Here is a 25,657-nt window from a genome sequence, read left to right on the forward strand (position 1 = left end):
TTTTGGTTTTTCGAGACAGAGTTTCTCTGTGGCTTTGGAGCCTGTCCTGGAACTAGCTCTTGTAGACCAGGCTGGTCTCCAACTCACAGAGATCCGCCTGCCTCTGCCTCCCTAGTGCTGGGATTAAAGGCGTGCGCCACCACCGCCCGGCTCAGACTGGATTTTTAAATGCTAACAATTAGCTAGAAATCTGTAGCACACTGGCCAGCCACAGCATGGGCTGCTTGGTTACCGTTGATTACTGAGGTTGCTAGGAGATGGAAGGAGTTGTCTGAACTGCTCACAGTTTTGTGGGACAGATTCAAGAAGGACCCTGCTGGGTAGTTTGTATCTGCTGAAATGGTCTCTGTGTGACACTTAGGCTCCAGCTCACGGCTTCTGCACAGATATTTCTGTCACCTCCCCACATGGCCACTCTCTATATGGTGTTCCTCTCTGCAGGGTTTGCTTTTAGCAGCTGGGACCTCCTCCCAGCACAGAGTCCACTCTAGCCTGTGTAGCGCTGCTTCTTCTAATGGGAGAGTCCAGTGGTCTCAGGTAGAGGCTTCAGGCTCTTGAGGACCTAGCCTCAGATGTCCTACCATGTCTGTAACACTACACCCTCCTCGTTGAGAAAGTTCTGTGGCAATTTAGATGCAGAGGGAGTGGACCAGCTCATAATTCTTCATGTCCAGGAGGGCGGGAAGGCATGGACCACAGCATCCTGGAGACTGGTGACTGCATTGAAGCACACAGGACAGGAGTGTGGGCTGCGTCCATCCTGGAGCTCTGCTGGGTTTTCAAGGTCTTGTCTCAGCAACCCTAGGGGAGAAGATAGTTACTCTGAGCTAGCTGGTGCTTGTGCTGGGTGAACTAGCTGGCAGTTATGCTGGGTAAACTCGCCGGTGGTTATGGTGGGTGAACTAGCTAGTGCTTGTGCTGGTGAACTAGCTGGTGTTTGCTTATACTAGGTGAACTAACTGGTGACTATGCTGGGTGAACTAGCTGGTGGTTATACTGGATTAACTAGCTGGTGGTTATGCTGGGGGAGCCATATGCAGCTGCAAATATTTGACCATTTCAGACCTGACACTTGTGTGACTTAACCTCATGGCAGAGGAGTCTGAGAAGGCTTTCTGTGGGGGGAGGGGAGATGAGATTACCCCCTCATCTTCCCGCAGCCCACCCCACAGCATGACCTTGGCAGGTGGGAAGGCACCTGGAACAGGTACTAACCCTGGGCTATTTCTGGGAGGCAACCTGCCGGTCTAATCAATACTTGGAGATTTCCTGCCCTCCCCTTTTGCCTTCTCTCACCTCCAGGGCCTTAGGAGACTCACAGTAAAATTTCTTTTTAATTTTGTTTTTCCACAAAGCGGGAAAACCACAAAAGACTTCTAGTCATAAAGGACACATGACTCTGTTTTCTCTTTAAAATAGAGGCCTTCTTTGTTTTGTACAAAGGAGTCTATGAGATCATTCCAACAGATCTGTAAGAAATTAGCAGACATTTCTTGTCCAGAGAAACACCACTGCCCCAAAAATAGAATGCTGGGGAGCCAGGCAACCTGTTATTAGGGCCGTTGACAGAGGCAGGAAGAGGGGATGGAGGTTTGGGGGATGCCAGGCCTCTGCAGATGTCAGGCAGAGGAACAGAGAAGAATTGAGGTGGAAGTGAAAACTCGGTTTGGACTGATGTCATCAACCTGGACCACACCTCAGCGAGTTGGATGCCAGGTGGTTTGTTGTCAGCATGATTTTAAATAAATTGTTTACTTATTCTACTTTTTTGACAGTACTGGGGGGTTGAACCTAGGACGACATGTATGCTAAGCACAATAAAACCTAAGGTGCAACTACACAGAAACTCCTTGGCAAAGTCCATGTGACCTTGAGGTGGGCTCTGTGCTAAAAGACCTAGGATCTGGTGTGGTCTCTGACTGAGATAGCACAGAGGTCAGCAGGCCATAAAATACATGTGACATTTCCCTAGAATAGAATAGGGTGGATTCTATTTACCGGGAGCTAAAGATAAAGGTTTAGGGAGGGAGAGTCTGGGGTAGACATTCTGGGGGATTTGGGTGTGGTCTGCCTCCACAGATAGCAAACAGGTCACCAGGCCGCTCACCATATCTACTCCCAGTCTTCTGGGTGGAAATAGTCAATTCTTCCTTAGAGGAGAGGCCGCTGAGTGTTTAATATTCCTGGCTCCCTCATTCTCTATGGGCTCAAGGGCTTTTGTGCTAACAACAGCCCATGTTTTCTTTATATTTATGGTTGTGAGCCTAGCCTTTAACGGCTGAGCCATCTCTCCAGCCCCAGCCCATGTTTTCTTAAAGCAAGAATTATCATAAAGTACAAATTATCTATTATCTCAGGTGGTTCTAACCAGAGGGCCTGTCTTCTTCAAATTCTCACTGAAAAGACCTCGTAAGTCCTTGGGTATTGTCATCAGACCTCAGAAGGGGCTGTGTGTTGTTTCTTCAGGAACGTAATGCACAATTAACAAAGGCATCAAATCTCTAGGTAGTATTTTAAAACCTAGGACTTCACAGAGCCTAGAGAACAGGCCTGGGGGGTGGGCGTGCATTTCCAGGAAGATACTGCTTATATAACAATTTCATGTGCTCTGCCTTGTATCGGGCCAAGCTCTAGCTTCTGTCCTGAGATCTGGAGACCCAGAGTTGCACCTTCCCTGCCCATTCTGTCTCCCTGAGATGTGTGTGTGTGTGTGTGTGTGTGTTATAAACCACAATACACTATTGTGTGTGTGTTATAAACCACAATACATTATTGTGCTTATGTTATAAACCACAATACACTATTGTGTTTATGTTATAAACCATAATACTTTATTACTATCTTTGCTAAAAGTCAGTTTTCTTCCATTTATTTCAGTAATAAGGGGAAGTCTTACGTATTTCCCCCATGCACTAGTTACTCCTGGTGCCTTTCTTTCATTGGTGTAGACTCTCATTTCTTTGGGGCATCGTTTTCTTTCTGCCTGGAAGGGCCTTGGCATCTCTAGTGCTACCGAATTGCTGGATGAATTCTCTCAGCTTTTATATGTCTAGACACTCTAAGTTGTCAGTCCAATTAAAAATATGGCTTTAACTTCCTGCTTGTGTTGTTTCCAGAGAAAATCTTCTGCTCTCTGTATTTTGGTCCTCTGAGTATAGTGTCTCCTTCCCCCCTCTGGCTGCTTTTAAGATTTTTGTCTTTTTCTCTGATGTTGAGCAATTTAGAGAAGCTTTACCTTTGTGTGGTTCTCATGTTTCTAGTGCTTGGGATTTCCAGATGTGTGTGCAGGAGGCTGGAGAGGGGGCTCATCATTTGAGAGTGTACGTTGCTCTTCCAAAGGACCCCAATTTGGTTCTTAGCTCCCATATCTGGCCACCATCTGGCCCTGTACCTCCAGATCCGATGCTCTCTTCTGGCCTCTGTGGGTACTGCAATCATATGTGCATATATTGCCCCACAAACATGTACACATCATCAAAAATAAAATAAATCTGAAAAGCGCCTGTGTGGGTTATAGTCTCATCACATTTGGGAGCTTTTCTGGCATTCATTATTCGTGTACTTTTTTCTGTTCTTCTTGCCTTTCGACATTCTTTCTGGTTACACAAGGCTGCCTCCAACTGGCTCACACCCATTGGCATTCTGCTCTTTCCCTTGATGTTCCGTTTGAGTCGCTATCATCAGTACCCCTTCAGGATCGCCACCATTTTCTTTGGCCATCTTTAAACTAGTGGCAAACCCATCCAGAGTATCACCATCCCAGAGATTATGGCTGTTGTCTCTAGACAGTAAGTTCGTGTCTTTTAAAAATTATCTTGCCTTTTCTTAACATGTTCACACTCATTTTTAGTCTTTGGGGTGTGTTTATGGGATGCCCTCACCTCCTAGTTCGGGTTGCATCTCCTTGCCTGTCTGGTCATTCTTGGTCAGATGCTAAACACTATGAGATTCTTTCCCCTCTCTTTTTCCCACTCTGTCTTCCTTTCTTTTTTAAGACAGGGTTCTTCTGTGTACTCCTGGAACTCCCTCTATAGACCAGACTAGCCTTGAACTCTGAGATTCACCTGCCTCTGCCTCCCCTAGTGCTAGGATTAAAGGTGTGCGCCACCACACCTGGCTAAGCACTGTGAATTTCACCTCATTGCATGATAAGTATTTCTGTATTCTCTAAATAGTCGTCGTCTTTATTCTGGATGAAGACCACTCATTTGGGAGCAGCTTGGACTCTTCAGGGATTTATGATTTGCTAGGCATGACAAGGGCCATAGTTAATCTGATGGTGACTATCGCGGCTAGTGAGACCAGCCCATTCTCTCTGCTGCCCTGTGAGTTGTAAGATCCACGAAGTGGCCAATGGGAGAAGCAGGAATGGTAGTTTTGTGTGGGTGCCAGGCACTGCTCAGGGTCATCCATTTGGTTGACTCTGTCTCAGCAGGCTGTACACATCCATGACTCACCAGCCATAGTCTCTGGGGACTGCGAGCACCCTCTGCCTGCCCCCAGGGTTCTCCGTATTCTGTCTGTCCTCAAGCCTTACTTGCTTGACATCAAAGTCCTGAAAAATTGTTTTCATATACTGAACTTGTTTTTTTCCAGTTGAGTGAATGAATTCGGTCCCAATAACTCCAACTGGGCTGGAAGCAGAATTTCTTTTTAAAAATTTTTTTTATTGATTTTTATTGAGCTCTACATTTTTTCCCTTCTCCACTCCCTACCTCTCCCCTCCCCTTCAGCCCCATCCCATGGTCCCCATGCTCCCAATTTACTCAGGAGATTTTGTCTTTCTCTACTTCCCATGTAGATTAGATCTATGTAAGCCTCTCTTAGGGTCCTCAGTGTTGTCTACGTTCTCTGGGATTGTGATTTTGTGGGCTGGTTTTCTTTGCTTTATGTTTAAAAACCACCTATGAGTGAGTACATGTGATAATTGCCTTTCTTGGTCTGGGTTACCTCACTCAATATGATGTTTTCTAGTTCCATCCATTTGCCTGCGAAATTCAAGATGTCGTTATTTTTTCTGCTATGTAGACTCCATTGTGTAAATGTACCACATTTTCCTTATCCATTCTTCGGTCGAAAGGCATTTAGGTTGTTTCCAGGTTCTGGCTATGACAAACAATGCTGCTATGAACATAGTTGAGCACATGTCTTCGTGGCATGGTTAGCATCCTTTGGATATATACCCAAAAGTGGTATTGCTGGGTCTTGAGGAAGGTTGTTTCCTAATTTTCTGAGAAATCGCCATCCTGATATTCAGAGGGGCTGGACCAGCTTGCACTCCCACCAGCAATGGAGGAGTGTTCCCTTTACCCCACAACCTGTCCAGCATAAGAGTGTCATCAGTGTTTTTGATCTTGGCCATTTTTACAGGTGTAAGATGGAATCACAGCGTTGTTTTGATTGGAAGGAGAATTTCTTAAGCCTGTGCTTTTAGCATCTGTATTTCCACCCCTCTTTTTTTCCCACTGTGGTAAAGAAATGTACACTGGATTCATTCTGAAACCTTGGACATGAATTTCTCTTCCTGAATGAAGGCAATACAACTTATGAGCTCAGATCACTGCCCTGGACAAGAGGGTCTGTGTCCGCGCTGGAGAGCTAAACTCTTGTGCAGCTTGCCTGCCTTGGCCACCTGGGTTCTTCTGTGTATGTGTCCTGTGATTAGACATTCCAGAAGAGGCTGAGAGAGCTGTTGCCTGAGACTTGATGTTGAGGCTGTACTAGGAAGCCTGGAGGGATGCAGCCCAGTGGCATAGCTGGGTCTGAATCTGGGGGAGAGGGTTGGTTTCCATTTTGGTGGGGCCAGACTGTTCTAGAACGTCCTAGAACTTGCCATCCTCCTGCCTCCACATTCAGTCTCAAAATGAGAACCCTAGGAAGCCCCTTAGAAAGAAGAAGGCAGAAGAGGGGAGCAGATGCTGCAGACTGAACATGGCTACCTCCCACTCAGCCTGTCCCCTGCCGGTCCCACGAGGAAACCCCATCTGTAGCCTCCACCCGCAGCTCTGGAAGCTGATTAGAAATGCATTAAGATTGGGCTTCTGTGCCAAGGGAGGCTTGAGAGGTGACTAATGTGTTCTACTGTCCCGTCCCCCACTGCTGTTCTCCCTGCCTCAGCCACAGCGGGACCACTCTAGCTGCCGCCTCCTCCTCCTGATTTCCTGCCCTTCCTTCTCCCTCCTGCGGAAGTTCATCTGACCCTGCTGGGCCAATCAGTCAGCATGGAAAGCCATGAGCCATGCACATGGCCGGTCGGGAGAGCGCCGAGGAGCCAGGACCAGCTTCTGTCCAGCCCTCATCCCCTTGGCTGTTGCTCACCCCATCTCGGAGCACATGTGACGTAAAGGACACCATCAGGGAGGCAGGGACCCCGCTCTCAGGTGGAAGAAGCCAGGATAGAAAGCAGAGATGACACCCCAAGGGGCAAGTCACCCCCAGTGCCTGTCTAGTGAGCACACCCACATGGGAGGAAAAAGCATCAACTCAAAGGCTTTAAGATGGTGCCCAGAGTCGTGCAGGCAGGGAAAGAGGGACCAGAAGAGTGACAGCTGACTGACTACAGTGCTGGAAGGGACATCTGAGGATCAAATCCATGGGTTTTTCTGTCACAGTCTCTTCAGGTCTGGACTCTGTGGGCAGAATGGACCATGGCTGAGGGACTTGTCAAGGCTTGCTTGGATGGACGGCTGTCAAAAATGGAAGGAAGGGACACCACATCCTTCCACGCAGCCCTCCTCCCTCCAGCCCTCCTCCCTCCAGCACCATGCGCAGTCTGAGCCACCCTGTCTGGTGCTCCCTGACAGCAAGGACCTTCATTTCATATGCACCTAGCCCAGGGCCAGTCCAGGAAATGAAGTCTGGCACAGAGGTCAACCAAAGCAGAGAGTACTAGGAAGCAGGTTGCCTCCTGGTGGACCTGGAAGGCCAGCTCTTTCTATCAGCACAAAGTGTCCCACTCTGTCCCTCAGACTTCACCCTCCTAGCTCCTCGCAGTATGCTCGCCGTGTGCCAGGACCTGGCATATTTGACTTTCTGTATGGCATTTTGTTACAACCTCTGGTGCATCTTGTGAGGTACACCTGGGGTGCTTCTCCGCTTACTGAGGAGAAAAGAGCCAGAAGCGTGGGGATGCCTGCTCTGGGGCCACAGCACACAGGCTCTGGGGATGTGTCTGAAGAAAGGGCTGACCCTCAGAGCCTCCATGCCTGTCTGTCAGGTTGGTCACTGACGTACGCCATGATCAACAATCTCAGCTCTCTCAGGACTGGAGAATTTCTCCTTCCGAAACCAGGATGGTGCCAGCTACACCTGCAGAGGCCGTGTGGGACTTTGGGGGGCCTCAGGGAAGATAGCCTGCTGCCCCAGAGTTCCATGTCCCTAAGTGTGCTCCCTTGAGGGGAGACTAGAGCTGTATGCTTAGCTGGTACATCCCCAGCTACCTCGTTGATTCCTCAGATGTCTGGCAATTGCCCAGTATGGGCCAGGTACTGTTCGAGGTGCTGGGGCGAAAGTTCTGAAGCACACTCCTTGGTGGCTGCATGCCCTGAGACATGGTTTCTGTCTGTGGGATGGTCAGGGATGAGAGCTGTTGACTCGGCCCGGCAGTTCAGCAACACGTAGAAAGAGCTCCAAAGTATTGACTTTGGCTGACTCTGTCAAGAATGCAGTCGAGGGTAAGCAGGCACCCAGCACATCACGGTCCCAGATGTGTGTAGCACACCTGGCCGCACACAGCATGACGCAGGCTCCTCTCCCCCTACAGCCCTCAATGTGTCACCTCCCTCCGCTGTCCTAGGATACCCCAACCCAGACAAGCCCCCAACAGCCATAGGGGGCTTCACAGAGAGAGAAAAGTGTCTCTGACTCCCCTCTCTTCAGCCTGCGGCCCGGGAGCAGGGCTGTAGGAACACAGCCAGGCCACACAGCTCACCACACGGGTCCCTAGCAGGGAGGAGATGTGAAGGAAGTAGGGTTGCCTGAGGAGGAGAGTCAGAGAGTGGACGTGTCAGGTAACTTGAGCCACACCCTCACAGGGCAGATGCAGCGCAGTCCCTTTCCACACATAACTGCCTCCCTCTGAGACCCTCAGGCTAGTGAGCAAACAGCACTGCCTCTAACCCATGGGGCCTGGTACCATGAACATGGAGTTAGAAACCCGAGTGGAAATTCTAACAGCCGGTTCATCTTTATAGAGTGCTGGCCTTATCTCCTGTGCAGAATCAGTCCTTACATCATCGAAGGCGAGTAGCCCACTGTGTCTGCGTCTCCAGTGATGGCGGAGGGCTCACTGCCCCTCAAAGCATGCTGAAGGCAGGTAGCTGAAGGCAGGTAGCCATGCTCATCCTTCTGCTGTGGTGACAGGAAGTCTCTGAGGCGCTCCAGACTCCAGTGTGCCTGGCCACACCGTGCAGGGAGGGGATTTGTGGTCAGTTACAAGAGGCTTCAGGGTGCTGCAGTCTAAATATAGCAGCGTGACACCCGGACGTGCCTGGCAACTTGGCTGATTCAGTGAGACCTTCTTGTCTCCAGCCAGCAAATCTTCTCCCCTTCCCGCGGCCTGTCATCCTGGGTGGCAAGTCTTATCACCTCACTCATGGCAGCCTGTCCTCGACAGCCTTGGAGAGTGCCTAAGATGGGAAACAATTCCAAGCCCCAGGCTCTGACACTTGTCACGTGGGTCAAGGTGCTGAGCCTCGGTTTCTTTGTTCTACGGAATGGTTGCACCTAGCACACGGGCTGGACAAGAGGAGCAAGCGAGATAGATGGTGGCTGTGAAGGCGCACGGTTTTCCCAGCATGCTCGGGGCTCTGCTCTCTAACCATAGCGTAAAAAACAAAACCCTAGAAATTAGGAGATGAAAAATAGGCAGCCCCACAGGGTTGTACAGTTGCCAGTAGGTGTAAGGCTTGAGCATCGCCCTGGATCCTCCCTGTGTCACCTCCTTTCGTGGCTTTATAAATTGACACTGGGGTTGGACCTAAGACTCCGAGCAGGCAGGACCTGCATTCTACCATTGGGCTATATCCCCAGCTTTATAAATATCACTGCGTGTTTGTATAAAACAGGTTTCTTAGAACATGGTTATCTCAGAAAACCTAAGATCTTTGGATCTTACCCTGATAGTCTCATTATTGATTTGGGATACAATGTATCCCTCATTGGGCTGTAGGAGCCAAATTTTGCCTCAGGTAGTGCTGAGCCTCTGATTTATCCTGCAACACAGGTATTCCTTCCTGCATGCCTCTGTCCGGGCAGGTCTTCCCGCCCGCGGCATGTGTACAGTAGATATTTTTGAACCTTAGCACAAATATGTCAAGAACTGAGATTGGCCTGAGACTTCCCCTGCCTGTATGACTTGAGAGATGCTGAGGAGAGAGGCCAGACCTCTGGCTTGGAGTCGAAGGCCTTTCATAGCCACTGGACTCAGCAGCTGGGGCTCATGTTCACATCTGCAAATCCTCTGCGGTGTGTACAGAGTGATCAAGGGACCAGCATAGCGACTTGAGCTTAGGGACTCCGCCCATGGCTGTAAACCTGCCTTTGGCTGCTCTTCTATCCTATTCATCGAAGAAGGGTTCTCAATCAAACCCAGACAGAGCTCAACAATGTGGCTAATGTTGCCAGTCAGCTTGACCTGAGGATCCTCCTTCTGAGGTGGAATCAGGTGGGTTACCATTCCCACTGTATATGGGTTCTGGGGATTTGAACTCCAACCCCTACCCTTGCAGGGTGAGTGCCTTAACCACAGAGCCATTTCTCTAGCCTGACTGCATTGTCTTTTAAGTGGCACTCATTAGTCACTGTGTGACCACTGTGGGACAGACGGTGCCTTTAAGACCTCAAGATTTAATAAATATAATTGCCTGACCAGAAGTTTTTTTATATCTCAGGGAATAACCGTTCTAACCGCCCTCCTCTGACTCCCCATACACCACCCTAAGGAGGCTTTAATGGGACTCGACCCTCCTACCCTCAAGGCTCAGCCCTCTGCCGTCCAGCCCTTCTGCACATTCAAATGTCTAAAGCGAAACCGCTTAAGCTGTAGGTTGTGAGTTCCCTGTGGGGTCCCATAGCTGTACGTGGGAACTGAGGACAATGTGGTAGGAGTGAAAGGTTGAAAACGCACAGCCACCAAAAATTAAAGATCAAAGAGTAAAATGAGCCCTAAAGTGGAATTGTCTAGATCAGGCTGGTCTGTGGGAAGATTGTGGGGGGTGATGTTGTTAATTGATGTAAGAAAACCCAGTCCTTTGTTGGGCGGCACTATTCCCTAGGCAAGTGGTCTGGACAGCAGAAGAGAGAAGAAGGCTAGCTGAGAGCAGGCAAGGATCCATGCATCAGCTCTGTCTCTGCTCTTGACTGTGGACACGATGTTCCTGCCTTCACTTTCCCATGGTAAGCCACTGTAACCTGGAATTATGAGTCAAATAAACTCTTTACTCCCTCTACTCCCTGTCCTAGGTAGGTTTTCCGTTGCTCAGCAGAGACACCATGACTATGCCAACTCTTATAAAGGGAATCATTTAATTGGGGTGGCTTACAGTTCAGAGGTCTAGTCAATCATTATCGTGGTGTGGCGTGGTGGTGTGCAGGCAGACAGTGCTGGAGCAGGAGCTGAGAGTCCTGCATCTTTGATCCACAGACAACAGGAAGTGAACTGAGACACTGGGCATGGTGTGAGCATATATTGAGACCTTAAAGCCCACCCACACAGTGACACACTTCCTCCAACAAGGCCACACCTACTCCAACAAAGCCACACCTCTTAATAGTACCAGTCCCTATGAACTTTGGGGGACCAATTACATTCAAACTACCACACTCCCCAAATTGCTTTGGACCAAGGTACTTTATCACATTAACAGATACAAAGCTGGGATGGGCAGTTTCTCAAGACCTGTTGCTGGCTAAGTGGACCAGGCTGGCTGTCCTGGCAGCCCCAGGTACCTGCCTGTCTCAGCCTCCCAAGTGCTGGGATTCTAGGCACATGCCACCACAGCCAACTTTACACACAACTTCTGGTACTGAACTCAGTTTTTCATGTTTGCAAGGCAAGCACATTGATGCCTGTACCTTCTCACCTGTGTGTTCTTTCATTGGTCAGTGTGTCTGTCTATCCGTTGTGTAGACAAAAGTTGTGTCTAGAAAATCCCGCTAAGTTCTGCCAAAAGACAGGTGTTACTTCTACTGCTGCGACAAAACACCATGACCAATGCTGGGTGACGGAGGTGCACGCCTTTAATCCCAGCACTCGGGAGGCAGAGGCAGGTGGATCTCTTTGAGTTCGAAGCCAGCCTGTTCTACAAGAGCTAGTTCCAGGACAGGCTCCAAAGCTATGGAGAAACTTTGTCTCCAAAAACCAAAAAAAAAAAAAAAAAAAAACCAACCCAAACAAACCAAAAAATCAAAATCAAAAACAAAAACAACAACAACAAAACAAAAAACACCATGACCAAAAGCAAGTTGGAGAGGAAAGGTTTATTTGGCTTACACTTCCAGATCACTTCATTATTGAAGGGAAGCAGAACAGGACCTCAGACCAGGTCAGGATCCTAGAGGCAAAAGCTGATGTAGAAGCCATAAGGGGGTGCTGCTTATTGACTTGCTTGCTCAGTCTGTTTTCTTATAGAACCCAGAACCATCAGCCCAGGGATGGCACCACCCACCGTGGGCTGGCCCTCCCCATTAGTCGCTAATTAAGAAAATGTCTTATAGCCAGCTTTTATGGAGACATCTTCTTAATCTCCTTTCAGATAACTCTAGCTTATGTCAGGTTGACACAAGACCAACCAGCACACGCTCTAACGCTGATGTAATAATTTCCTGCATCACTGATGTAATTGTGGGTTTTGTTTTTAAAAATCCTATACCCCTGAGCTTCAGCACCAAGAGGTGTTTTGGAGGCGTTAGCCTACTCTTGGTCTGGCCATTTTCAAAAAGACTCTTGTCCTCTTAATTAGCGTGGTTGTTGCTAACGGTCTCTCGTGGATCATTTCACAAAGGCTCAGACATCGCAGCCACCCACAGGCATCTCCACCCTGATCACCCTCACCAGGGTTTTCAGCTGGGGACGAAGCATGTTTCATTTGAGGTGGGAAACCCTGCCTAGCCCCCCTGAAGGCTGCTAGACTTGTGCACATGCCCACCATTCCAGGGCAGTGGCCACAACAGTCCCTCTGGGCCTCAACAGCTGGAACTAGACCTGGGCTTTTCAGCTGAAGGCCAGTGTGCCATTTTCGCTTCTGGTCTGCCAAGACCACCGTTTCTTGGGGTACTTTGTGTCCCTGTAGCCCTAGATGCCCTAAATATTCCCAGGAATAATACAGTTTGGCTTCTAAGATGGTTTTTGTATCCGACATGGAGAATATTCAGTGCAATGTGATACAGGTGTGATGTTGCCATAATGCAGTGAGCTTTTATTGACTACCTACAGTGTGCCGAAAAGTCATGGTCAAAAACAGCCATCTCTCCTGAAGGATTGCCCTCAGGGTAGCTGTAAGTGTACAAAAAGAAGGACCTCAATTCCAAGAGAGGCAAATTATTCAAGCTGAGGCTTTCCAAACATCTGGGAGCTCAGCAAGATGGGGACCAACCCATCTATTCGACTATGGCAAACAGAGGAGTCCTGATGTAGCATCAATTTGCAACCATGGGACAAAGTCAAGAGTATCCTAGCTGTGTACTCTCCCCAAGCCACGCTCAGTGCCTAGACACACACACACACACACATACACACACACACACACACACAGCGGACAGCATAGGCTAAGAGGTTACCTCTTATAAAGCCCTCTCTTTCTGGGGGACAAGTTGGTGGCATCCTTTGAGAGTTAACTGTATTTGCTTTCCTGGAAGGTCCCTTTAACACCCTAGTCTTATGGCAAGGCCCACTGGACAAGAGGATCTGACCCACCCACAACACACCCTCATCTTCCATGGCAGCATGACTTGTTCCCTGTGCTCAGTCAAGGATGGCACTTCTAGAATGCCACTGGAGACAGAGGATTCTTCTCTGGCTTCTGACCCAGGTGGACAGACAGAAATGACCACGAGTGAGCCATGTAGGGTCAGCAAGGCCCAGCCACCTCTGTGTCTCCTGCTCGTCTAAGTGTCCCTGCAACCGCAGTTCTCCCAGGAGCTGAGATGTTGCGTGCAAGAGACTGGAATGTGGGAGACGTCTTCTTGTCACTCACCAGCTCCCTGGTGTAGAATCCAAAGCGTGTTGGTGGCTCGAGATCAATAGAACTTCCCCAGGCAGGGAAAGGAAGAATGACCATCCCAAAGGATTGGATCAATGAGGCAAAGTCTGGATACATCATTATCCCAGCTCACCAGCACCACCACCGCCGCCGCCGCCACCACCACCACCACCAATCACCACACATACTGCAGGATGCACCCACTCTCTGCTGTAGGCTCTCAATCCTGTTCCATTTCTTCCCTTCCTATACCACTCCCTCCCAACCTCCTCCAAGACAGGGTCTGTGTTTCTCTCTTTATACATCTGCCTTCCAGCCTATTCTTAGTGTATAGTAGATGCTCAACAAAATGTCTCTTTAGTCTGTGAATGAGTGAGCAGTTGATCAGGTTCCCCACCCTTCACCTTGCAGCCCTGAGACCCTGAGGCCCTGTTCTGTCCAGGGAAAAGGAATATACACGTGGTCCCATCAATGCTGCTGAGTCACTCTAGAGGCTGTCTGGAGCCTTTGGAGGTAGATTAGGTTTGGTTTGCAACAGCCTGTGCAGCCAGCCCCCTAAGAGACAGCCTTAGAGCCCTCATTGTCTTGTGTCTGCTCAGCAGTTGACGGTTTGAGAGACCCTCCAGAATCTCGCTGACCTTCAGAAGTAGCTATTCATGGGAGGGCAGGTGTGGCCAGAAGGTGGAGCCATCCAGATGGTCTTGGCCAGTTTTTCCTAGACAAACTGAAGCCCAGGCTCCTCCACGGCCCCCCGAGTTCTCACCTGTGGCTGTGGGCTACACCACAGAGAACAGCTCCCAGGTGGTGGTCAGCCACGTCCAACGTGTCTATCCCCAGGGCTAGTGTTCCCTTCACTATTTGTAATCAAAGATGATGGCTCCATGGAGACAGTATTTTTCTGCTGTGTGCTGAGTTACTATGGCAACAGCCTCCAAAAGGAGTCTGCTTGCTTTTTATTCTTAATTCTGCAGCGTTCTCAGGTTTTCCAAAAATACCCTTATTTTCCTGGGTCCCTCTGTGGGGTTGGGTTCGTAGATCAGGCAGCTGTCTGTATGCTGTGATGTAGCTCTCTCTGCTCCCGGCTGTCAGTTGAGCAAACAGGTTTTATTGCAGTTTTCTCTTAGCATCTCCTCCATGTATGTAGCTGTGCCGTGCACCGGGATCCAAGGAGAAATTCAGCTCCAGGCTGTCTGTCTGTAAAGAGCTCAGAGTCCGGGGAAGATAGACACGCCTGTAATGTAAGTGAATGACTAATTATAGTAGTAAGATAATAATAAGTGCAGGCATGTGCAATGCAATCAATCCTTCGACTCCGCAGAGGTTTCTTCGTGCCAGGCTCTGGCAGGGAAAGCTGTGAACTTGGGGTAGGTGACAGAGGTTAGAATTGGCCAGTTTGCAGCTCTGGTTTTGATCAGTTCCTTATATGCTATGTATTCTCAGGAAAATGACCATGCCTCGGTGAGTCCAGGATCTGCCTCATGCTGGGTTGTTGTGAACAGATGGTACAGAACTCAGTCGCAGGGTAGCTCTTCCATGGGATACCCTGCTTACCCACCACCAAGCTCCTGGGACAGTCAGGACAGGCTCGGTAGGGTGACTTAGGGTGACGACGGGTGTCTGCAGAGGGCCACCGGCAGTGGTGTGGCAAATGATGTTGGTTCGGGGGAGGTAAGAGAGCAGAGGGTTCTGTGCCAAAGCCGGGGCCCCGGTTCATTGATCTCTGGGCTCTGATGGGACCCCATGGTAGTCACCGCTGAGCAATGATAGCTTGCGGGTTTGGTGCTGCTGAGGGAGGCAGGAAAACAGACAAGGCCTGTGTCCTCAGTACAGAAGCTCGGGTCCCCATGTCGCCATCCCTGGCCACATTTGGGTACTGCAGTCTGCCTTCTGAATTCCCCCACCCGCTGAGATCCCCTCTGCTGGAGGGAATGTCTCTGTCATTGTGAGTTTAGGACTAAGAGGTTACAGTGACTGCCCAGGTGACGGAAGGCTTGCAGTAGCCCTGGGGATGGTGGTGGGCTTCTGTGTTGAAATACCTGGTTAATTGCTCATGAGCTATGCGAGCTCAGGGAAGTCATTGTACTTCCCTGAGTCTCGACTCTGTCGCTTTTCATTTGTGCCTTAGTTTCCCCACCTGGAAAACTGGATGCCAGCCCTTTCTCATGGGCGGGACTGTGACAAAATACCCTCAGGTTGTAAAGGTCCCAGCCCCCACCTGGCCTGGAGCAAACTCTGAGGAAATGTTTCTTGTGTTCTCCTTTCACACGCTTTGTTTTACACGGAAAACTCTGCAGCATGGGTGCTAGGCAACGCGGCGGGGGGGGGGGGCAGCTTCTGCTGGGAGGCAGCAGGTTTTTCCATTAGCTGCCTCTCTGTGAAAGAACCACGCGGGAGGGGTCACCCAGCATCTCTGGGGGAGTCTTCAGATCTGCAGCCATTAGCTTTTCTCCAGTTACCTCCAGAGTTCGGCGGGGAGGGAGTTGATAAAGCAGAATGTCACCCTACTGCCGGGGTAGTCAGGCTAGATGGAGCCCCACTCCAGGAACAGGAGCTGCCTTTGATGCTGAGCCAGGTGGTATCCCACCCCACCCCCATCACTCCAGCCACCCCACGGGATGCCACCCGCAAGTTCATCTCTCACCACATGCGCCTCCTATTGTTCTTTCTGGGAGATCCTGTTCCTCCACCCTCGACCCTGGTTGGGCTGGTCCTATAGTCTGTACCCAGCCATTTACTTTCTAAGCAGAAAATACCCACTCACCTGGGCATTCCTGAAACCCAGCCTGGTCTTCCTGGACCCTATTCTTGTCACTACCTAGTTCTTTTTCTGAGCCAATGGACACCGGGAGAAACCTGTAGAATACAAAACACAGGCCATGCTTATAGACTGTGGGGGAGGAGGGAAGGGGACTAAGAGATGCTTGGATCTGCAACAGACCCTACTTAAACTGTGTGTATTGCAAAGCTTTGTTTTTATGCTTATTTTTGAAACAGATGAATCAGTTCTGACCATAGGAAAATCCCTAGTCATTGCATGAGGCTTGGGGAAAGAAAGAGCACTTTAAGGCATTTCTAACCTATGACCTAATGCGGGAAACGTATGCATGTGTGTGCATGCCTGTGTGTGCATGCCTGTGTGTGTGCATGCGCACTGTAATGAGAGCAGAACACTTGGGTGTTAAGAAGATGGCTGAAACCAATGCTCTGTCACCTGACCCTGTGTCAGCGCTCCTGTGCATGGAGCCATCTGTGACTGTATTCCAGTCTGCCATTTGTATCCATGAGAGTCAAGCTGCAGATCAAGCCTTTAACACATGATCTTTGAAGGATGCTCAGGACCCAGGCCACGATGGCATCACTGACACCTCTCCTGCCCTCTTGTTACAGAGTTAGCCTTCAGTGTCTGCTGAGTCATAAGGATGATGAGGTCACTGAGTCACGCAAACCTCGGTGTTTAGACCATAGAATCTGTGAGAATTTAGCAGGGAGAGAAATTAGCTGTGTATTCATTCTGCCTGGAGGCTTGTCAGGAATTCTCTGGTGAACTAGGTCACCCAAGATGCCACAGATGGTATGCATCTGAAGGGACGCACCTGAGATTGTAAACAGGTACCTTGGTACCCGTCATCAGTGTCACAACCTTAGGCCAGTCAGAGGGAGCAGAGAGAAACCTAGGGCTGAATCCCTGTGGAAGGTGAATGTCAGATAAACAGTAACTTCTAGATATGTCCAGTGCAGCACCCAAGTTACAAGACATCTTAGTTAGGGTTTCTGTTGCTGTGAGGAGGCACCATGAACACAGCAACTCTTATAAAGGAAATTGGATGACTTACAGTTCAGAGGTTCAGTCTATTATCATCATGGTGGGAAACGGCAGTGTCCCCGCGCACATGGTGCTGAAGAAGTGGCTGAGAGTCCTACATCTTTCAGGCAACAGGTAGTGGTCTGAGCCACTGGGAGGTATCTTGAGCATATATGAGACCTCAAAGCCCACCTCCACAGTGACATGCTTCCTCCAACAAGACCACACCTACTCCAGAAGGCCACACCTCCTAATAATGCCACTCCCTTTGGGGGCCATTTTCTTTTAGACCACCACAGCTGGGGATATAGCTGTCAGTAAGATGCCTGCTGTGTACTTGTGAAGACCCGAGTTTGAGCCCCAGAACCCACATAAAAGCTGAGCATAGTTGCCTACACATGTACTCCCAGTCCTGGAGGGAGCAGAGACAGGGACTTCTCAAGGCTCACTGGTCAGCCACCCTAAAAGCTCCAGGCCAGCGAGAGACTCTGTAGAAAATACAAGGTGGACAGAGCCTGAGCAGGGACACCCAAGGTTGACCTCTGCCCTCCGCATGCATGAGCATCCACACAAACACATATCTCTGTAGCAAGATAGAGTCCTCTGGGTGTATAGCTGGATCTTGAGGTAGATCAAGTCCCAGCTTCCTGAGAACCCCCAACACTGGTTTCATTAGTGACTGCATAAGTTTGCACTCCCAACAGCAATGAATAGGTGTCCCCTTTCCCCACATCTCACCAGCATGAGCCATTTTTTTTTAAATTTTTTTATTCTTTTGGTTTATTGATCTTGGCCATTCTGATTGGGGTAGATGAAATCTCAAATTAGTTTTAATTTCCCTGATGACAAAGGATATTGGACATTTCTTTAAGTGTTTCCCAGCCATTTGTATTTCATCTTTTGAGGACTCTACTTAATTCTGTGCCAATCTTTATTTGTTTTCATTTTTTTGATGTCCAGTTTTTTAGTTCTTTAAATATACATTCTAGAATATATGTATAATATTATATATATTTATATAATATATATTCTAGATGTTAACCCTCTCTCTGATGTGTAATTGGGAAAAAGCTGCAATTTTCTTTGCTGTTATTGATATGGAAGATCCCTAATACGTAACGGTTCGTCTTAAGTGTTTTGACTCCCCCTGGGCTATGAAATGGGTCATGTGGAACTCTGGAGGCCGGGCAGCAGCTGGTGACTGCACAATTCCATCCTCCCTGCCATGTCATGGGGTATGGGGTGGCACATAGCGTGCACAAACATACAGAACCCCATAGAGGAGTGTGCAAAACTGTGCTTAGCGTCACAGAAGAGAAGAGAGGGAGGGCAGGAGAGAAAGGAAGGAAAGAAGGAAGGAATCAGGCAAAAGGGGAAATTCCTAACTAGGAAAAAGAGTGGTAGGGGAAGAGTGGTACTGTGGCTTGTGTTTGCAATAGAGTGTTACACAAAGCAGCTGCTGCAGTGTATCTCTGTGGTCCCAGCTACTCAGGAAGCCAAAGCAACAAGGCTACAAATTTAAAGGCCTGCCTAGGCAACTTAGTGAGTCTGTGTGTGTGTGTGTGTGTGTTGTTATTGTTGTTCTCTGACCTCCACATGGCAAGGCATGCATACACTCACCCACCCCATACACTGAGTAAATGTAATAAAATAAATAATAGTAAAAATTAAAACAATAAAGGGATAGATTTTGATACTGTGCTTTTTAAAAAGAAGGAAGGAAGGAAGGAAGGAAGGAAGGAAGGAAGGAAGGAAGGAAGGAAGGAAGGAAGGAAAGGAAGGAAGGAAAGTGGTGCTGGAGCGATGGCTCAATGGTTAGGAACACTTGCTCTTCCAGAGGGCCTGGGTTCGGTTCCCAGCATGCACATGATATTTCAATCATCTGATTTCAATTTCAGGGGCTCCAACTCTCTCCTCTAACCTCTGCGGGTACATGCACATCATACATAGAAATATATGTGAACAAAATGCTCGTGCACAGAAAATTTAAACTAAAAAGGAAAATTATACAATAAACTAGGATTTTTGCCAAAGTCTTGATGTTTTAATTTCACAAAGGAGCTACACAATAAGAAGACCTGAACTTAGGCCATGAGAATGTATTCTAAAGTATGATCAAACTGAAATTACATAAGTATAAACAGCTCAGCTTTTGTGCAAGATCTGATTTCCATTGAGTCTCAGCGAACCTGAAAGTCGTCTCTCTGTGAAGAGGACGCTCACGTTTGGGTCCGTTTCTGACACTCTCTTCTCTTCTGTGTAGAGGGACCTTGATTTTTCTGTCTGAAAAGGCAGGTGTGTCACTACCCTTTTCTTGGTAGCTTCACACCTCTGTCCTTTACTCTGTCCCTACTTCTAACCTTGCCTGAGACAGACACAGAGAGACAACTGAGGGTCGTCATCTTAGTGACTTCTTAGGCGTGTGACAGAACACCATGACCAAGGCAACTTATAAAAGGAAACCTTTGATTTGGGGCTCACCACTTCAGAAGGCCCATGACCATCATGGCAGGGAGCATGGGAGGAGGTAGCATGGTGCTGGAGCAGCAGCTGAGAGCTCACATTCTCATCTGCAAGTAGGAGGCAGAAAGAGCTAACTAGGAATGACATGCGCCTTTTGAAACCTTAGAGCCCACTGCCAGTGACACACCTCCTCCAACAAGGCCACACCTCCGCATCCTTCACAAACAGTTCCACCAGCTGAAGAAACAAATACTCAAACATGTAAGCCTCTGGTGGCTATTCTCATTCAAACCACCACAGACACCAGTTTTCCTCCTCCACAGTCAAAGCCGAATGGTCTCATGGGAAATCCTCACTCCTACTTGTGTTTGGAGGAAGGATGCATAGGGAGAGCCCTGGTGGCAGCAAGCAGGCACGGGGCAAGACTGTTTAAATCCTAAGGTAGATGGGGAAAATTCCGTCAAACGCTGCTCCTTGTTTGCACAAGAGTGCCCTGTAAAAACTCCGTGACACTTTACAAAACTGCACATCTGGACACCCTTAGATGACCTCACAGGTCCAGTGTCACAGCCATGCCGTCATTGAATGCAGGGACCAGCCAGGTGTGTGACCTGAACATTAGACTTTTGGCGTGCTGCAGGCCAGGCACAGAGGTCGGTCTTCCTCATGTTCTGTAGGCATCTCTTCTGGAAGCATCGGGAGGTCCTCTTCCCCCCCACCCCCCACCCCGCTGGGAAGCTCTTCTGTGCTGAAGGAAAGTCTTACTACATGGACTACAATCATCCTCAAGCCAGTGAGCGTTTCCTTTCCCCCTCATGTGTGACAGTGAGCTGCAACCGAAGTTCTGGAATGCTAAAAGCAGTCAGAGATGTCACCCTTTCTCACCTGTGCACACACTGAACACAACCGTCCTTAGACAGTTGCTCATGCAGAGCTTGCCTCTTCTTTGCCGGTAGGGCTCAACTCAATCCTTTTCTCCTGTGATCCTAATTCATGTGGCATCAGGGGTGGTGCTGGGCAAGAATCTGTACTCAGTCACCCCTCTTTGACACTTAATACTAGGGGCCCTGGATCTGTGGGGGTTGATCCACTAACAGTGATACTCTCACACCTTGGGAGGATCCCTCCAAAGAATATGTGGTATTCACTCCCACAACTACACAACCATCCACCACAGGGTCCGTTTTCTCCACTGTTCTGAAGATTGTCTAGTACCTTTCCCTCAGAGGTCTGGACAGTTTTCCCCTTTACTACAGAAAGGAACAAGGCATCATATGCACATATGCACACACGAGTGCTGAGGCATGCGTGTGCACAATCACACCCGCACACTCACACGTGCACACCTCACCTGCTGCTCCTTCTTCCTTCACTTGAACCGAGTTTGTAAAAGCTTTGCAGGTTCTGAAGATGCTTTTTTTTATTAAGCAAAAGATGCCACAATAATTACCAAACTTAAGACAAACCATGCTGCAATCTTCCTGCCAGAAGTGTGGCCGCCAAGAGTCGTTCATCCCATGGGTCTGTAGATGAGTCATCTTCCCGACAGTGACAATTGTCCCCAGCAGCTTATCTTGCCAAAAGTCTTGTTACTTTGGATAAATCCAGACAACTGGAGTTAAAGGCGTCCTTTAAAGGGACTCTCCCTGTCTCTATTCCAACCAAGTCATCTATCAAGATGAGTTTTCCTCCAACTTAGCAGCAACCTGGAATTTCATTTGACAGATAGCACAAACATCGTTAGATCTGGATGCCGCAATGAAAGCCACATTCCCTGCCCCCGAATCCAAAACTGGAAGTGCAAGAGGGTCTTCAAATGGAAGCTCACATGCTCTTATATAAGCCCCATCGGGGAGCGAAATGAACTGTTTCTTGAGAGCCTGGGTCAGCAGGGCTATGCTTAGCTGGTTCTCAGTTGTCATGGCTGTGGGGATTTGCCCGCAAGTCATTACAATGCTTGCTATACTCGAGAAAGATGATGTCTCTGTCGCTCACTCCTTTGTGATTTCCGAGAGCATATAAACAAAATCTGGTAGGATTTTCAGACCACATAATCTGACTCTGAAAGCTTTAGGGTACAACTTTATTTGGGCAACATGTTCCCTCGGCCCCAATGAAACCATACCAAGATTGCCAGCCTCTCCTGCCCACCCAGTGGAGGAAGACAGTGACAGACTGGTAGTGGTGTCTGTTTGGTACTTGCAGAAGGTGGTTTGGTCATGCTGCCATCAGAGTGAGGGGCCGTTAAAGGCTGTGAGGCCATTTGCAGCTTATGACCCATAATGGTGCTCAAAAGCTTTTCAAAGGCATCGGACCTCATGGTCATTCTTCTAGCTCTGTGTCGAGCTGCAGGGGAGGTTAGTTCCAGTTCTGGAGACCGGTACATAAGTTGCAGCACATGGATGTGAAGGGGAAGCTTTCCTTGTCTGTGCTGAAGAATGGGAAGACTTGGGAGGGAAGGCGGCCAGACTCCAGCATCCACCAGAACATTCTGGAAGCCCCCAGGGTACATGCAGCACATTGGGTATCCCCAGCCCTGAAGCTGTGATGTATGTGGGGGGGGGAATCTTTTAGAATGGGGGTTTGATGAACTTTTAAATTCAGAACTAGAAACTGGCATGTTAATCCACTTCCCTTTCTTCTCTCTCACATAAAAAAAGAAAATAAAAACTTAACAAAATGTTAGCTAGACAAATAGGGGGTGGCTTGCGGTTTTCCCTGCCATTCTATTATTACTGCTTTTGATTTATCTTTTTTATTCTTGGTATTTTGAGACAGCTGTTTTGCTCCTGGATCCTTTCCTTTGGCTGCCTAAAGGCTGGCCCAGAGGCATGAGCCACCACCCCTAGCCTAAGATGTATTCTTGATTAAAGTTAGAATAGAAACAAAGGTGTTTTGCAGACTGTGAGGGTTTGGAAGGGCCTGGCACAAGGGTGGGGCAGTGGGGGCTTGTGGAGTGAGACCCATCAAGTGTTGTGTGTAAGCCAGCTCAGGGGTGTCTGCCATAAAGCTTGACTCATATGCTTAGGGGTTGTGGTTGGTTTGGTTTGGGTTTGGACTGGCTTAGAATTCACTATGTAGCCCAATCTGGCCTTCAACTGTGATCTTCCTGCTTCGGCTCCCACGTGTCAGGATTACAGGCATGTATATAGCCCGCTGAAACACTCAATTTTATGTGTGTTTGTGCCGTGTGAATCGCACTTCCTTGCGGGCCTCTGGGAATGTGTGGTCTCTGCTGGACAGGCCTGGTTCATTCTGCTCCTTCTTCTTACAGTTGCCCATGATGGGAGGAGCGTTCATGGACTCACCCAACGAGGACTTCAGCACCGAATACTCCCTGTTTAGCTCCCCTGCCAACATCCACGCGACCTCCAATGGCCACGGCCAGCCAGAGGAGTCTCCTCGCTCCTCCAACGACGCTGTTCTGCTATGGATTGCCATCATAGCAACACTGGGGAACATAGTGGTGGTAGGGGTGGTGTATGCCTTTACCTTCTGAAGGCACCGGGATGCCAAAGCTGTGGGGAAGCCCTTCAAGCACTGGACTCACCCAGCAAGGCTGTCCACGTGGCTCCATCTTGCTCCCAGCCACTGGAGATGCACCTGTGTTCTAGACCTAGGCTGGAACAGCCTCTGGAGGGGCAGCCACCCCGCATCTGTAACTATCTCCAGTCAGTTCCGATTTAGAATATCCTGGGTTGTGGCTGAAAGCCTTGAAGTTTGTGCTTCCAGCCCCTAACAGCTTGATGGGTTAAGTCCTCCCAACAGCGGGCTGGACAGTTTTTGCATTTTCAGTCAGTCCCAGAGCAAAAGACCAAGGTTGAGCATCCTATTAGGTTTTAAAAAAAAAATGTAGAGCTGGTTTGGTGATGCTTCCCTAGCAGTAAATTGTCACGTGTGTGTCGTGTTTCCTGCAGACTTACTGAACCCAGTGTGTGGGGGCTGGGATAAGAAGAACTTTCACAAGTTAGGATTCCCACCTTTTCATTTTATGTTCCACCGCTTGGAATATTGATGGTGATGTTGTAGGGTAACAGAGTGCTGTGAAACTGACTCATAAACAGCGCTTTGTGACCAGACACTTGGGCCCTTGCAGGACCCAAGTGCATCAGAAAACCGAGGGACTGGGATGAAGTTTCTGATCTTTTCAAAACAAGCAGAGGATGCCTTCAAAATTTAGATACCCAGGCAACTAACCCTTCACTGCCCAAGCAAAGTCACCATCTCTTCTTTGAGGATTCATAAAAATGAGTTAGTCATATCCTTCATCGTTGGACAGATTTCATGGAGAGGGATACAATGATAGTGTAGTTAGATAATGATGGAGTCAGAGCAGCAAGGCATTTCCTAATCTGGCTGAGTCTGGTCTCTACCCTAGCCAAGCTCTCTAGTGAGTGCATCCCCACCTAAGCAGCAGAGGCAGAGACGGGATCCCTGGGAGGTGTCCAACGTGGGGACTTCCCAGGTCATCCATGTCTGTGCTGTAAGATGGTGTAGACATTGCGGCCTCCCTCACAGGTCTGACTCCCCACATCTATCGCTGTACCCAGCATACTTGCAAATGCTTTGGCCCCAGGGGAAGCTGTTAGGACTGAGAAACTGGTCTGCCCTCCATAGCCAAGAAGTGGGAGTGTAGAGTATCTGCTAAGATGCCCAGGATCACCCACAGGGCAGGATGCTGGGCTGGCAGTTAGCTGGAAGTTGCTGGATGTTTGTTCTGGCTTCCACGTCTCCAGCAGGACCCTCCTCATCATACCCCCGAGTCTTTTCCTAGAGCAAGGGGAGGCTGACTGCCTCATGAGAGAACCCAGGTCAGGGATGGGGGCAGGAGTGTACTGTGGTGTCTTCACGAGGCACCTCTGTCCCAGTGCTGTCTGATTTACCGCAGGGGAGTAGCAGCCGGTGGTCCATCCCCTGCCTTGTCTCCATAGAAACAGCAGGTTGAGAAACAACGGGATCTGTGTCTGCTGTGATGAGAGAGGAAGGAACAGAAAAGATAAAGACAGCTTCTAGCCTTGTAAAGTATTGGCGCTCTCTCTCTCTCTGTCTCTCTCTGTCTCTGTCTCTCTCTCTCTCTGTCTCTCTCTCTCTCTCTCTCTCTCTCTCTCTCTCTCTCTCTCTCTCTCTCTCTCTCTCTCTCTCTCTCTCACACACACACACACACAGTTAAACCCATGCCAGTGTCTCTCCCACTCTCCTGGGTCAGAGCCACAGATGGTCACAAGCATTAGAAACCCCTTTTGCCCATATGACATCAGCTGGTCCCTTTCCATCCTTCTGTCTCCTGCAGTTTCCTCTCTGAACTTCCTCACTACACAGAAGAGCGAGGAGTAAATGACAGGTTCAGCCAGAGCAGCTGAAGTGAACCTCCTGGCTTGGTCATCAGGAAAGGAGCAAACAGGCCTGAGCTCAGTGCTTGAGCGCTGCGAGCAGGCACGGTGCTAGATTTCCATGCATAGCCTTCATCCCTGTGTCCCCTCACAGCACAGCGCCTGAGTGCATGGGAGGGAAGCCAGGAACTCAGCGCAATGGAGTTAACACAGTAGAGAAGTGAGGACCTGGGATTGGAACCTGGGAGGCTAGGATCTGCAGCTAGCCCTCTCTGAGGCAGCCCTGCCTTTTGAGGCTGACAGCACCATGGAGGGACATTTGAACTGGTCTTGAATCCTCAGAAGGTGTTTCCCAAAGTGTCACAGTCTGGGCCATCCATGGTGTCAGATCATCAGAATGGGGCCACCTCAACTTCTCCTAGACTTGAGGTGTGGTCCTTCCCCCACCCAGGTAAGACTGACCTTGTGTCTCCACGCTCGTCTCCAAGGAGGGTCCCTGAGGTAGGGTTTCTGGGGTGTGTGTAGAAAGGGTCCCCAATAAGGTATGCATGTCCTAAAAAGCTGCACGTTAGGAGTGCTCCAGTGGACAGCCCTGAGGTCAGAGTGTGGGGCTCGCCTGTGTGGCAGGTTGACTTAAGCTGGGGTACAGTCTTTCTGTGAGCCTCGAAGCTCTCCAGAGCAGGGAATGTGGACCTTCCTTGGGATCCCATTGACTTCTCCCTGGAGAAGGTGGGCCCCAGAGCCTCCTTAATTTGACAGGAAGGACCCGGCCTTTCTTGTAGCTGACCCTTGGAGAAGAAGTACTGCATTTGCTGGGATGTTCCGTGGTTCATTAAACCCAATTAGAGAGACTAATGAATCCT

The 25,657-nt window shown here is 49.1% G+C and overlaps 1 protein-coding gene across 1 annotated transcript in view; it reads left to right on the top strand.

The window, feature by feature from the left end:
- The window catches only part of CUNH14orf132 (chromosome unknown C14orf132 homolog), a 28,062-nt gene extending 4,698 nt beyond the window's left edge, over positions 1 to 23,364 (top strand). Inside the window, exon 2 of the mRNA XM_050154834.1 lies at positions 22,739 to 23,364. Within this exon, the coding sequence (XP_050010791.1) occupies positions 22,739 to 22,963 (225 nt within the window). The 3' untranslated portion in view covers positions 22,964 to 23,364. The remainder of the gene's footprint in view (positions 1 to 22,738) is intronic.
- Positions 23,365 to 25,657: the final 2,293 nt, after the last annotated feature.

Source organism: Alexandromys fortis, unplaced genomic scaffold (assembly GCF_014885135.2).
Source record: "Alexandromys fortis isolate MF-2015 unplaced genomic scaffold, M_Fortis_MF-2015_v1.1 scaffold_91, whole genome shotgun sequence".
NCBI classification, from domain to species: Eukaryota; Metazoa; Chordata; class Mammalia; order Rodentia; family Cricetidae; genus Alexandromys; species Alexandromys fortis.